The sequence below is a fragment of the Pyxicephalus adspersus genome, chromosome 1 (assembly GCF_032062135.1).
Source record: "Pyxicephalus adspersus chromosome 1, UCB_Pads_2.0, whole genome shotgun sequence".
Lineage (NCBI taxonomy): Eukaryota > Metazoa > Chordata > Amphibia > Anura > Pyxicephalidae > Pyxicephalus > Pyxicephalus adspersus.
The window spans coordinates 61,895,424-61,910,377 of NC_092858.1; the positions used below are offsets into that span (position 1 = coordinate 61,895,424).

At 39.1% G+C, this 14,954-nt stretch overlaps 1 protein-coding gene across 1 annotated transcript in view; it reads right to left on the reverse strand.

Annotated features, from left to right (window-relative positions):
• CLYBL (citramalyl-CoA lyase) overlaps positions 1–10,442 on the reverse strand; it is a 125,613-nt gene extending 115,171 nt beyond the window's left edge. The window contains exon 1 of the mRNA XM_072401072.1: positions 10,213–10,442. Coding sequence (XP_072257173.1) covers positions 10,213–10,442 — 230 coding nt within the window. The remainder of the gene's footprint in view (positions 1–10,212) is intronic.
• Between the last annotated feature and the right edge of the window lie 4,512 nt (positions 10,443–14,954).

A 14,954-nucleotide genomic window follows, 5' to 3' on the forward strand; every position in this document is an offset into this window, starting at 1 on the left:
GACAACCTGCTAGGCAGTATGACCACCATGTGACGTTGTATGGTACTATATGGTGGTATATGCATCAATACAGGTCGTAAAGTAGGCAAAAACTACAAAACCTAGAACAGAGGTCACCAACCTTTTCTTTCACACGGACCACTGAAATCACCGGCTCCCGACCGCGTGAAACCCCCCGAGTGACGTCATTATGGCATAACCCCGCACACTCCCCCATCGCAATGGGATTTAAACCTGCAATGGGAGAGTGGGCGGGTTGTGTCCAGAGACACAGCCCGCCCACTTTCCCGAGCCTGGGAACTGTACTGGGGATGTGGTTCGCGGCTCTGCCAGTGCGTCCTGCCAGCAGGGTCCTTCTCCTGACCCCGCTCGGGGGTACACCGGCCAGAGCCGCGGACCGCCAAAATTTTCTTGCGGACCACTGGTTGGCGTCTGCTGACCTAGAACACACTAGATTGCAAGCTCACATCTGAAGCAGAACTAAACTTGATTAAGGCTTAGTCTACATGAATGTTTTCCCCAGCGTTTAACCTGAAGCTTTTAAAGCCCATGTTTGAAATCCCCATCCCCCATTTCAATGGGCTAACCAGGAGGGTTGCAAGGTTTAAAAAATTAAAATGCTGGGTTAAAGCTAGGAAATGTCCAAAAACGTGGGAAACGCTTCCATTTATTTCAATAGGGTGTTGTCTCACGTTTTTACCTGTTTCCTGCGTTTTTAAGCACTTAAACCGTAAACGCAGTAAAAACGCGGGAAATTGCGGGAAACCGCGGCATAGACGTTTTCCAGGGTTTTAAAGGCAAGCTTTAAACCACTAATAAAAGTGCATAAAAACACAGTAGGAATGTTTACATGTGTTTTTATAAACATCTGTGTAGACCCAGCCTACGAAAACAGTGAAAGCAGATAGACTTATTTTTGAAGGGACAGTTCCTGGTAAAATAAAATAAATTTACCTACTTAATCCAAATTTTATAATCACATTAACCTTTCCTTGCTCAATCTCAGGCGCTGCTTTTTTCACCCAGGCCTCTTCTGAGTTCAGTATCTCCAGTCAACTTGATTGGCCAAGCCAGAATGATGCAACTCTGATCCTTTTAAAAATGTTGTTAAATAATTTTTAAGGGTCTATTTATAAATGTTTTCACTTAATATGTAAGGAATGTTAGCCATTTACAACCACATACCAGACCATAACCATAACCAGAACAAGTAATATTGTATATACCATAAGAAGAAATAGAGGCATACATTTTAGAACACTGCTACAGCAATTTGCACTTTGATAAAAAAAGCCATCTGTTCATCAAAAGAGAAAGTGGTAGCAGTCATAACATAGGTTCATAGTCTTTGGAAGAAGGCATTTTTCAAATCTGTGCAATCCCTACCACATTGCTAAAATAAAAATGTGGCGCAGACATAACAGCACGGCATTTGTCAGAATGAGATTTATGACCTGTTGTAGAATATGAAGTCAATCTGACAACAGTACGTTCTACCATTCTCTGTGCACAGCAAGACCCGCTTAGTAGTAGGAGATTTTTGTCAGTATTGCCTCGTTTCTCACACAGAGAAATGGCAACACTGGATCATCATATTAGTCTCCTCAAGGAAACAGTCTTCTGGGAGGTCTGAATGCTGTACATGCAGTCTGTAGTTTCTATAATACAGTTTCTCGTCAAATGGAAAAATGTACAAAGTTTGCATGTGCTTAGCAATCATGACTAATAAAAACATTGACATTTGATGAAAAAACTTCCACTTTTCACTGGTATAATTAGTTCAATGTTTTCTATGATAGTTGCCTATGTACGAGGGGTCTTTATAAAAAAAAAGTTCCTGCACTTTTAAATTTTCGTTGGAAATGGCGAGAGCCGCAGGAGTAGTAACTGGTCATGTCTGTGAGTGTCATGTGACCAGTCTGTCTGGCAAGTTTAGTGACCTTGCAGTTTAGTATAGGAGTTTTAAAAATGGCACCAAAAACTAATGTCGAAAAACGTTACTTAGTATTTTAAATAACCCGCCTCCCAGCCGCACAGTCCTGCCCTCCAGCCACACCGGCCAGCATCTGCTTCCCCTAGCCTCCAATCCCCAGCATACACGCGCTGGGGACATATATGCCGGGCATCGCTAGAGGACACAGCAGGCACCACTGGAGGATGCCGCTGGAACGTGGGAACCAGGTAGGACTTTTAAACTCCCTGGCAATTCCACCCCGAGTGTGGCTCAGGGGTACCGCTTTTAGTATGGAAAATTCACCCCGAGCCACACTCTGGAATATTGCCAGGGAGGTTAAAGCTCTCCAAGGCTGGAGAAGATACACTTTCATCAGTGAACCTGGGTGATCCAGCAAAACTGGAATTTATGTGGTCCAGGATTGTAAACAAATAGCAAATGACTTTTTAGGAAATCTATTCTAGGTTTTCTGGATCAACCAGGTTCACTATTGAAAGTGTATCCTCTCCAGCCTTGGAGAGCTTTATTAAATCAGGCCCAATGAGTATCAAGGCTGAAAGAGATTCTTCACTTGAATTATCATTTCATTTTCTCTCCACTTTTTTTGTTATATCGCCCCCTTCAAAGATTGAAATTCAAAACATGCAGGTTTTACTGTTCACTTGCTTCCTAATGTATCCCATTCTGACAGGTACCATTGTAAAAAAGATATTCAACATTATTCACTTTATGTCAATGGTTTTAATGTTTTTTCTGCTAATTAGTTTGGGGGTTGCAGCTATAGGCACACACCTGTGTACATCCATGCCGTCAAATAGAATTTTAAGTTAAAGGCAACACATAGTTTATTATTTTATTATACTTTATTGTTTGCAACATCTACTTTCAATTACATAATGTGTTTAGAGTGTATGTGAAGCTAAATTAGCTATTAGCTATTGCTTCCTGAATTAAGATTTTTCTTTACTCCTTGCTCCAAAGAATACGTCAGGAAATTAGAGGAAAACTCTGTGAGGGGAATTACAATCTTGGGAAATGGTAATAGAAAAGGTGTTCATTGAAGGGTTTTCACTCCTTTCTTATTCTAGCGACGATTATAAACATTAGACAGTGACCTTCAGTGACTTTCTGTCTTAGTGGGGGCACAGTATTAAAAAAAACTGGACAAAGGTTATAACCTATCCCTACCTTATCCACACTAAAAAACAATTACATACACTTTAACCTCCCAAGCGGTAACTCCGAGTGTGACTAGGAGTAGAAAAAAGTTGTTAAAACCTGCCAGGGTCCTGCGCCGTCCAGCGCCGCAATCTCTGTCTTCTTTCTTCTTCCTGCTACTGCATCCGATGAGCCACCAGGGGAGTTCCCGGTGACGTTGGTGCATGTGTGTACGTCCCGGCCGGGCGGGGCGGGAAATTCAAAATCCATTTGTATTGCATTCAATACAAAATACCTGTATTGAATGCAGTACATTTGATTTTTATGTGTACATTGTTTTCAAGAACATTTATTTTACAGTATATATATAATAGTATGAGTATAATGTATTTTTTTTTAATTAAAAAAAAAAATTAAAATTTTTTTTTTTTTTTTAAATATACAGAATGTTTATTTTATTCAATTTATTGTTTTTAAATGATCTTGTGTTTCAAACTTTATTATACTCATACTATTATATCATACTGTAAAATAAATTTTCATGAAAAACAATGTACCGTGTAATGTAATGTAATAATGTAATAATGAATACTAAATTTTAAACTACATGTATGGCACAAACCCCACTAGGACTGTTGTGTACAACAAGACATGGTTACTCATTATGATCTTGATTAGTATATACTTACTTTTATAATTATCCATCTGAAATATAGAAAATTCAGGTTTTACAAAAATGTTCCAGCAATTGGACTGAGTTGGATGTTAAATGTTTGCTCTGCAGACAATGTGTAGATAGAAATCAGTAGGCTGGATGCCAGAATGTAATTCCTATTTAGGATATACAGTGTTCCCTCGCCACTTCGCGCTTCATGTTTTGCGGCTTCAGTGCTTCGTTATTTGAATCATTTTGTATTGGATTCAATACAGGAGTTTGTATTCAATCCAATACAAAATGATTGAATGAGTTTATATTTGAATTTCCCACACACGCGCCGACGTCATCACGCACGCAGGGAGGAGCCGTCCGGTTTTTTTTTCTCCGCCGGACGGCTTCCCCCTTCAGAGATCATCCGGCGCTGGAACGAGGAGGACGTGAACGATCAGCGGGTCCAGGTAAGATGCCGGCCGGTATCTTGTGTTCAAGATGCCGGGCGGCGGAACACAAGATACCGGCCGGCATCTTACCTGGACCCGCTGGCACCCGATGCTGGAGATCGACGGAGGGAGATCGATGGACGACGGAGGACGACGCTGGAATTGGAAAACGACGCTGGATGTGCAGCGGGACCATGGAGGTAAGCATGTGACAAAAATACGGGCTTAACCATCCTAGCCTTTTTTTTTTTGCCCGTACCAAGGTCGGGCATAACGGCTAGGTGGTTAATAAAGGATTTTTGCTTGATCATAGCTGGATGTCTAAAAATCAGCAACACTTCACCTCATTCATTCAGGTGTGCTAATGCAGACCTATCAGCCAAATTTTTACTAAAACGGTACACAACCCTTTTATGTAAGGTAAAAATTACCTTCCTTTTTGGGGGGGTTGTTCCTCTCCATCTGTCTCTATAGACAAGAAGAGACAGAATGTGAGTGCAGAGCATCGTGGCATACCCACATCACGCATGCCAGGGGGCTTCTGGCTGCTCCTTCTGAGGAAGCTTTTTCTTCAATAGGGGAAAAAAATGCAGATCTCACTCATGACCTGCGCTGTGTGAGATCGGGTCACGTAGGCAAAAGTCAGAAAATAAAGAAAGAAGATGGTGGCGGCCAGTTCTTCCTCAGTGCCAGGTTGAAGGCGAATTAAAGGACAGAGCAGAAACCAATTCAGGAAAGCTCTGGAGGGATTGAGGGATCTGCGTAAGTAAAGGTAAGTTTGTTTTTTCTTTTTTAGTTTAGTTCCACTTTAAAGGAAAATGTCCTTGCAGAGGTATAATTCATTTGCTAAGTGAACAGCTTAAGCCCCTTGAGTAAATCAAGTTCTATGTCATTAAATACTGTAAGTCTAACTACCGTGTTTCCCCGAAAATAAGACACCCCCCGAAAGTAAGCCCTAGCAGGATTTTTGGCTGTTTTTGAGCAAGCTTGAAATATAAGCCCTCCCCCGAAGGTAAGCCCTATTGGCTTCTTCGGAGGGTGTGGTCACGTGGTACACGGAGGGATACCAAGAGGAAGGAGGGAGCAGAGAGAGAGAGAGAGAGAGAGAGAGAGAGAGAGCAGGAGATTTCAAAAGCACTGGAGCAAGGGGTATGTATAGTTTGGTATTGACTCTAAATGGAATGCTCTTTGATGAAAAAGTACAGCTATAATGTGAAATACCATGTTACATGGTTTTTTGTTAACTTCAATGATGTGCTATTTAATATTTGGGCAGAAAGTCTTCAAAATTCATCAAAACAAAAATGGCCATAAGACAGGCCCTAACATGGCAAGAGCTTGTGCTGGTTTTCCCAACCTGGGTATTTTTCCTTGTTAATATAGTAGGTCTTTTTTTTTCCACCCATGGCTCAGTTGAAGGGTGAAATGCAGACATTCTACAAAGGTTAAGGGAAAATGAGTAATACTGGAATTAATACACTGCTACCAAGCAAGGAAAAGCCAAGGCTCCTGCCGTGTCCTGGCCCACAGTGGACTCTGCAGGTGCAGCCCGTTTTATGCAATTACTGCAGCACAATTGAGGCACTATTCTCTCATCCCAGCTTTATGAAACAGGGCCCAACAGCACAACTCACACTTAAAAGGAAAATCCAAGGATATCAGAGAATAGAAGTGGTGAAGGAATCATCATTTAACATCTCCACATACTGAGCAGATGTCTTCACATTTTGGAGCTTGTCAGCTTAAAAACAATGAGCAATAATGGACTTTTATATCTTTCTAAAAACAGTATGCCATTCATTATTTCCTACAGTCAATAGTTATAGCTGTTGCAGATAGCAGTGTGACTCTATATAAATTGTAAGCATAGAGGTCTTCTGCTATGCTTGTATTTTTTAAACTATATTGCTATCTAATTTGAAGAGTATTTTTACATAGGATAAACTTCATAAGGTATGTAAAACAAATACAGTTAATCTGTAAATGATAACTTTGTATTCATTAGGTAAAATGTAAAAAAAAGTTAATGTAAAATGTAGGCAACATCATGAGATTCACAATATTCATTCAAAATACAGGTATGTACTTACTAGCCTTTCCACTATTTTAGGATTTGTAACAAGCACTCCTACTATCACTTTTAGGAAATCTTGCTCTCTATAGGATAGGCTGGTTCAAAGCCAGCTTACATCCATAGAAGATGTGTGGTTAGTTCTCCAAGACCTACCTGCCAAGTTTCTTTAAAAACTGTGTGTAATTGTAGCTAGAAGAATTATTGCTGTTTTGAAGGCAGAAAGTGGTCACACCAAATTTTAATTTGATTTGGATTTCTCTTCTATTCATACACTTTGCTTTGTTAATGGATAAGCTACACTAATAAAGCAGAAGTAAAGCCAAAACAAACAAAAAAAACAAAAAACAAAAAAAAAAAAATCCCACTTACCTTTAATGTTGCAGATCAGTCTATCCGTCGGGAGGTTTTTTCCATCGGGTCCCGCATTGTCCTGGTATGGGTCCCCCCTTGGCCCGGTGCAGAGGGGGGCGCTCGGTGCCTACATCTTCTTCTCTCTTCTTCCAGGTTCTTCTTCCTGCGTCACCCGGTCTCGCACTGTGCAGGTGCAAGATCGGGGTGAAACAGATTGGGGAAAAGATTGCCAATCTCACTGCGCATGGTGAAATAGGTAATTTTTCCTCCATTGATGAAAGGGCTCTTTCTACGCATGCTCTGAGATTAGGGCATATGCAGAAGAAGCAGCTAAGAGCCTACCAGGATGCATGACGTAGGTATCCAGGGAGGCTTTTCACTCTGAGGCAATCAAGACTTAAAGGGCAGTGCTGCACCCTTTAACAAAAATAAATAAATATAAAAGAAGTGTTGCATTTAAGAAAAAAACAAAATTTTTACTTTAAGTAAAGGGTTGTCTTCCCTTCTGTGTAAAGTAAAAGTTCTGAGTTTAGGTGCGCTTTTACCCTTTTACACCTGCAATTTTTCACACCTGCCTAAAACTTTTGCAGTTTTCTATATGACCTAAAACTAGGAACAAAATATTTGTTTAAACTCTGGATAGAGTTACAACCATTATCAAGTTTTAATTGATGGATGTGTCATGGTTATGGACAATTTCTTCCTAATTGCCTTAGTAACCTATGAAAGAAAGGGGAAAATCTCAAAATTTTGAGTTGATGCCAGGACAGGAAGAGGGCAACTGAAAAAAATGGACAATGTTTTTTAACCCTCCTCTATTCTATAAAAAATGAAGTTTCAGTTTAATATATACTTTAAATAAATAGTTAGGTACAATATGTATTGTTTTATTGGACAAGCTAAAAATGAGACTTATAGCTTGCTATGACTAAACATTTTGATCATATTACTACAGTTTTGTTAAATGTAGCCTCAATGATTTGCCAATAAACTATTTGCTAAGCTTGAATCCCAACTATGGCTGTGGGCAGTTTGTGCCTCCCGACAAAGTCTCTAGTGGGATTTTTCCCCCATACTTTTCTCCCTTGGTCAGATACAAAGACTTGCAGTGGTCTGCCTCTCTCACATTCTCTCTTTTCATAATAAAGTGTTTGATGTCCAACACTGCTTTTGTCAGACGATTGCTGGAATATGAGAGAAACCACTGGCATTTGATGTGTTTAGTTTATAGCACCTTTAGGCTAGGGCTACACAGGCGATTTTTAATCTCACAGAATGAAAAAAATTCTTTGATATAAAATATCTATTTCATACTACTGCAGGTGATTTTTGGTTGACTGCTGAGGGATTAGTCTCGTGAGATTAATCTCACAGGGGTGTAAAATGGCAACAATATCCAATCCCATAAATTAATGATTGTTGATGCCTGAGTTTATTCTCCTTCTTCATTCAAAATTTATGAAGGAGAGGTGACTATTTGGTGACACTTTCTGACATGCGATTAAATTGCACCTTGTATGGAATTGGTCTCATTGTAGCACAACAGCAAGTCTCCTATGTAGCAGCTGGCATTAAAACAAATTCGACCACAAGAAAGAAATTATTTCCATAAAATATAGTAATGCAAAATCTGCCATGTAGTCCTAGAAGGGGATTATTATTCTAATGAGATTTTTTCAGTGTAAATGGGAGGAAAAAATTGGCCATGTAGTACTAAAAATGTATTACCACCATGAGGTTTAGTAGTGTGATTGGGATACAAAAATCAGCCAAGTAGCCCCAGAAAGAAATTATTTATAGGAGATGTGGGAGACAAAAATTAGCCATGCAGTACAAGACTTGCCAAAGAAATGGCTCTTAGTAAAAGCCTGATGATAGAAGCTACGCAGTTCAAGTTAACATACACCTTCTAGTAGTGCATTAGTATGCATATAAGAACCCCCAGTTATGGGAACAAATATACTCATAGGCATATGAATGTCAGAATTAAGCGTACCTAAACTCAGAATTTTGACTTTACATAAAAGGGTAGACAACCCTTTATGAAGACAAAGCCTCCCAGGATACCTACGCCACGCATCCCGGGAGGCTCTTGGGTGCTCCTTCTGCATATGATCTTGCACCTGGGTCAGGTGACAGAGGAAGAAGAACTCGGAAGAAAAGGGGGAAGATGGCGGCGCCCTGGATGCCAGCCCGAAGACGGATGCCTGGACAACGCTGGACCCGATGGAAGGATCAGACTGCCCTGCGGGATTGAAGGTAAGTGTATTTTTTGTGTTTTGGGGGGATTTTGTTTAGTTCTTCTTCAAAAAGAGTCAGCCGCTTTTCCGCAAGTTTCCTAATTCTCCATTACTGCTCAAATGTTAACATAGTGGGATTCATATTTATTTTGCCCTAACTGTTATTGGTGTATTTGTTTTTACTATGACTTTTTTTGTAAAATGTTAATATGTAAATTAGTAGCTATTTCGTTTTGCAAAAGCATACTATAGGCTGTAATTATAGAGATATGTCAGTTCCTTAACAGTAGAAATTATTGGGTGGCTTTATGGCATTACAGCTTAATGGTTCAAGCCACTTTGAAGTGGCTCAGAGGTAAGTGCTCTGGCCTTTGCAGTGCTAAGTCCCAGGTTTGAATCTCCGCTAGGACACTATCTACATGGAGTTTGCAGGTTCTCCCTGTGTTTGCGTGGGTTTCCTCCAGGTACTCCTGTTTCCTCCCACATCCCAGAAACATGAAGTTAGGTTAATTAGCTACCCCCCAAAATTGACCTTAGACTGTAAAAAACACATATGATTGAGGTAGGGAAATTAGATTGTGATCCCTTTTAAGGGACAGCTAGTGACATGACTATGGACTTTGTACAGCGCTGCATATTATGATAAAGCTATATAAATACTGTGTAATAATATATAGTACAGTAACCAACCTGATATATAGTCATGGCTAAAAATATTGGCACCCATGCATTTGTCAGAAAACGCAACACTTCTTCCAGAAAACTGTTGCAAAAAAAAAAAAAAAAACAGACATTCCACACAAAACATCAAAAATGTCCTGGACAAGATTATTGGCACCCTTAACTTATTACTTGGTAGCATACATCTCTCTACTGGAATTTTTGACACTTGCTTGCCAGCTGCTCCATGTCTCTCAGATTTAAAGGGTTCCCTCTCCCAAATGCTTTTTTTAAATCTCTCCACTGGTGCTCTATAGGATTTAGATGTGGACTCATTGCTGGCCACTTCAGAACTCTCCAGGGCTTTGTCTTAAACCATTTCTGGGTGCTTTATGAAGTGTGCTTTGGGTCATTGACCTGCTGTAAGAACCATGACTTCGAGCTGGGACCCAGATTTTTGACACTGGACCTAAATTGCGCCCCAGAATTCTTGGGTAATCTTCAGATTTTATAATACCATGCAAACAGTCAAGACTACCAGTACCTAAAGCAGCAAAGGAACCCCAAAACATTAGTGAACCTCCATGTTTGACTGTAGGGACCGGCTGTGTTCTTTTTTTTTTAAATCTTTTTGTTTTCTGTATACACTCAAATGATGTGCTGAAAAATGATATTACTGAAAAGCTGCATTTTTGTTTATTCTGTCCAAAGACATTCTCCCAGAAGAATTGTGGCTTATAGAGGTGATTTTGTTTGGTTTCTGTGTCAGCAGTGGGGCGCTCCTGGGTCTCCTGGCATTCTTTTCATTAAGGTGGCGACGCATAGTGCGAATTGATACTGTTGTACCTTGTGCCTGAAGGTCAGCTTGAATTTGTTTGGAAGCTGATCGAGGTTCTTTATCCACCATTTGAACAATTCTTCATTGTAGCATATCATCAATCTTTCTCTTTCGTCCATGTTCAGAGAGATTAACTACAGTTCCATGGGTTGTAAACTTCTTTACAATGTTGCCCACTGTGGACACAGGAACATTTAGATTTTTGCAAATGGACTTGTAGCCTTGGGATCGTCCATGTTTTTCTATAATTTTGGTTCTCAAATCCTCAGACAATTCTTTGCCATTTTTTCTTTTCTCCATGGTCAATGTGTTACGCACAGACCTTCAAATTTAAGAGACCTGGAGCAACTGGCAGAGGAAGAATGGTCCACAATTCCAGTAGAGAGATGTAAAAGATTCAATGATTCTTACAGAAAGTGATTAGCATCAGTTATTTATTCCAAAGGGTGTGCTACCAAATATTAAGGTAAGGGTTCCAGTAATCTTGTCCAGGCTATTTTTGACATTTTGTGTGGAATGTTTTTTTTTCTGCTTTTTTGAGTTCTTCCAGTGCCAACAAAAGAAATAAACATGGCAATACCAAAGCATTGCAAAAATTGCAAACATTTTATGGGAAAAGAGATGCATTTTCTGACATAAATGCAAGGGTGCCAATATGGCATATTTTGGGCTTGAAAAAAGTTATTAGATTAAGAAAATTTAAGTGTCAACAGACGCTGAAAACAAAGTTAGGGACGGTCTATCACTGTTGTCTGGCATTACAACCTCTTGCATCCACAAACTAAAACAAGTTACCAAACTTTATACAATTTTAGGCTAAGATAGGTTTTATTTACACACTTTATACACATACTCTATACAAATAGACACACAATAGATGTAACTCTAACATGGCATGGCAGGATGTCCCTCCCTCAGTTTCCTATATCCAAATCCTTGGCAGAAGTCTCAGTTCCCTATGTCCCTATGTTCCCATAGCTCCTGCCAAATGGAAAGCATGGGTGCAACAAGGAGGTGCGGCAATGATATTTGCCTTAATAATCTTCCAGTTTAGCATGTGCTTTATTGTTACTTCTTGGAAAATGTGTAACTTTTGTCTAATGTTCTTCAGACATTTTCTCCTCCACATTTGGAGCAGGACACAAGTATACAAAAAGACCTTATAAGTGACATATGCATTTATTACTAAACATGACCTGACACTGGTTTAATCACACAGCATAATGTTTTGTTTTTTTTAAAGAAAATGTAAACTTCATAGGACCCTGTCTGAATATGCCAAAACTGGGTTAAATCACCATTTTAAAGACAGGTAAATATGAACAAAAAGAGCCTAGTGGATGGAAATAAGCAAAATAGTAAATATCCAAAGCAAATATTAAAAAACAAAGAAACAAAAACCACACTGTGTGTATCCGTGTGTGTGTTATTATATTCCTTTTGGGACACAACATTACATCAAAGAGAAAAAAACATATTCTAAAGCATTTACAATAGCCATAGTATGAGCATGTAAAGGGATCTTTGAATCCTTGAGTGTTATCAATACTTTAGCATGATTCGGGCAAGGGCATGTAAATGCCTGCAGTTATTTCTTTGTGTCACAACCCTTGCTTATAAAATATTAATGAATTTTTGTCTTATGAACACAATTCCAAAACATCAACAGTGAGTGTGATACAGAAGTATGCCTATTAAACATCTAAAGATTACCTGTAATTTTGGCTGCCACAAAATATAATACTGAAAGCATTGGTAAATCCAACAATCCCTCATGAACAGCTCCCTTTGAAGCAGTTACATGCAAACCATAATGCCTTTTAAAGTTGTTAGTAAAAGTGTAAGTAATATAGTGTAGTAATTCTCTTGTGTTTTTGGCAATTTCTTTGCTTTCTATGCATTTCCTGTAGTGGGGTGGCAATGCCACAATCCTTTGTGAGCTCCTTGAAACCAGCATTGACCTGTTGTCAAGCCTGTTTGCCAGACCCAAAGAAGTTTATTGGTAGCGACTATGGCAAATACTGCACATACAATACTTATTGTTTTACAAATATACATGATTTTTCTAACCTTTAAGCCAGTGTTTATGTTCTTAACAATTGAAATTTGTCCGCCATGCAGTATTTAAAATGTAATCGCTAAGTATAGCCAATGACACAAAATGTAAGTTTTTATATCATACCAGATGTGTATATTGCCTTAATATTTCATTGCATTTTTTTTCTTTTTGATAGATCCTGGACAGGTATAGCAGTTTATTGCAGTATCTCTCAACCAGAGTTCTGTGGAACCCTAGGGTTCCTCCAGAGGTTGCTAAGGGTTTCTTTAGCAATGAGCAATCTCCGTGCTTCTTATGTCAGTTTAACTGTCACCAATGATCTTTTTGGCTATCTGTAAGGGTGACATTTTTCACACTGGCCTGCTATGTAAAACGCACTTTTCCTATTGACCACTGAAAGCTGTGGATATATTATTATAGCAGGAGTTCCCTGAAGACCTGAAAGTTATTTCATTGGTCCCCAATGTTAAAGTTGTTGATAAAGACTGGTTTATTGTCTCAGGAAATGCAAATCTTATGTCACACAACAGTATACTGCTTTTAATAAAATAATTCCACATAAGGATCTACAACAGCTTTTGTACAGTATGCTTATAATATTGAAAAGAAAAAGAAAACTAAAGTGGGATTGATCAGAACCCACTCTCATTCACTGCCTAAGTCAAATAATTTTATGTGATATGTCCAAGATAAACTCTGAAATCTATCAACAGAAACTACATATCTAAGCGGCACCATTCCATTAATAATACATTTTGCGCTGACTGTGAAATACCAAAGCATATTGAATGTTAAACCATGGCAAACTTTTCAGATAACAGCACAGATAAACTTAAGAAATCACAGAAGGAAATCAGTAACTAACCCATGGGAGATGAATCTGCTCGAAAAATATGTAACATCTACACACCATTCAGGGAAGAGAACAATAACCACTACTACTGTGACAGTACATTAGAGAAAAAAAGCCCTGGATAGGGGTAAAATGCAACAAAGGCTTTACTACTTCCCTCACATTGCCCAAAACTTCCTATCATTGCAGAACTTGTCAGGGCAATGCTGTGCCTCTTCCTTCTAGGACAATTTCTGTATATAACAGTCCAAAGAACAACCTAGGTAAAAATGATATACATTCCCTTTGGGACACTAGATAACAATGAACAGAAAAAAACATATTCCTAAGCATTTACAATAGCCATAGTGTAAGCCTGTAATGGGAGCCAATCTTTGAATCCTTGAGTGTTATCAATAATTTAGCATGATTCGGCAAGGGCATGAAAATGCCTGCAGTTATTTTGTTGTGTCACATCCCTACCCCTATGTCCAAGGTTTCATGCTTGCAAGATCATGGTATTGATTTTATCAATGCCTTTACTGCTCCTAGCTAGAAAAATGAGGAAGGCGTGCGTAGTGATGGGTAGTGAACATGGTAGGATAAATGGAGGACTGTAAAAGGTAATATGTACACTATATGGGGATGTCACTTTGCACCTTACAGACCAATTACACACAAAACTAACCATTTCAAGTTTAGGAATTTTACATTAAAGTTTAAAACCTCACGTTCACGTCCACAAGCTTTGTACACACACACACACAAAAACATTTGTTTATTTAATTATGACAGATATTTTGTTACTAAACGATTAAGGAAGGAATAATCATAATTACCCCGTAATTACTCGAGGAATATATATATATAATTTAAAAGTCTTGGCCACCAATAACCCCTAGTAAAAGCCCATGTCACTAATAACCTCCAGTAAGTTTCAGGGCAAGCAATAACCTCCACTGACAGGGCCAGCAAAAACCTCCAGTGTCAGAGCCAACAATTAAACTACCCCCCCCCCCCCCCCTTACTTTTCTCCAGTAAGTTTAAGTGTAAGTAGGTGTAAGTAGTAAGGGCTAGCAATAACCTCCTGCAACAACCTGGATCCTGGCCCTCTTTATGCAACTTTCCATTATGCCACATCTCTCTCAGCTGGTCCATGAGGTTTCCCCCCTTTATCTCCGGGTTGGCGTATAGAACATACCTGGTGACTAATGGATCTGGGGAAAATTTAATTTAGGCCACATTTCCTCTGACACTCCTTGCTCTCTTCTCATATGGCTTTTGGCTATGTATTCCTGTGTCCCTTGCTCGCTGTCCTCATTTCTCCATCTGCCTCCATCTCCATCTCCATCTGAAAAGTACTCATCTGCCTCATCCTACTTAATACTCCTTTCCAGAGCGCTTTTAGTCCTTTCATACATCCGAGGCCACATGTTAGCTCTGGTGGCTTCAGATGTGGCCATTCTTTTTCATTTTTTCTCTATTTATTTACATTTTCTTTAAACGTTTGTGGGGGAAAAAATAAAAAAAATAAATATCCAGTACAGCACATTCCCTATGTTTTATCCATTCCAAGATGTGAAATGCACTACATAACTTTGTTGTTCATAATGTTTGTTGTGGGCTCACAACACACAGCATTTTTGTGTACGAAATAGTGTCAGCTCTGCCAAGCTGTGTTTTACCTAAC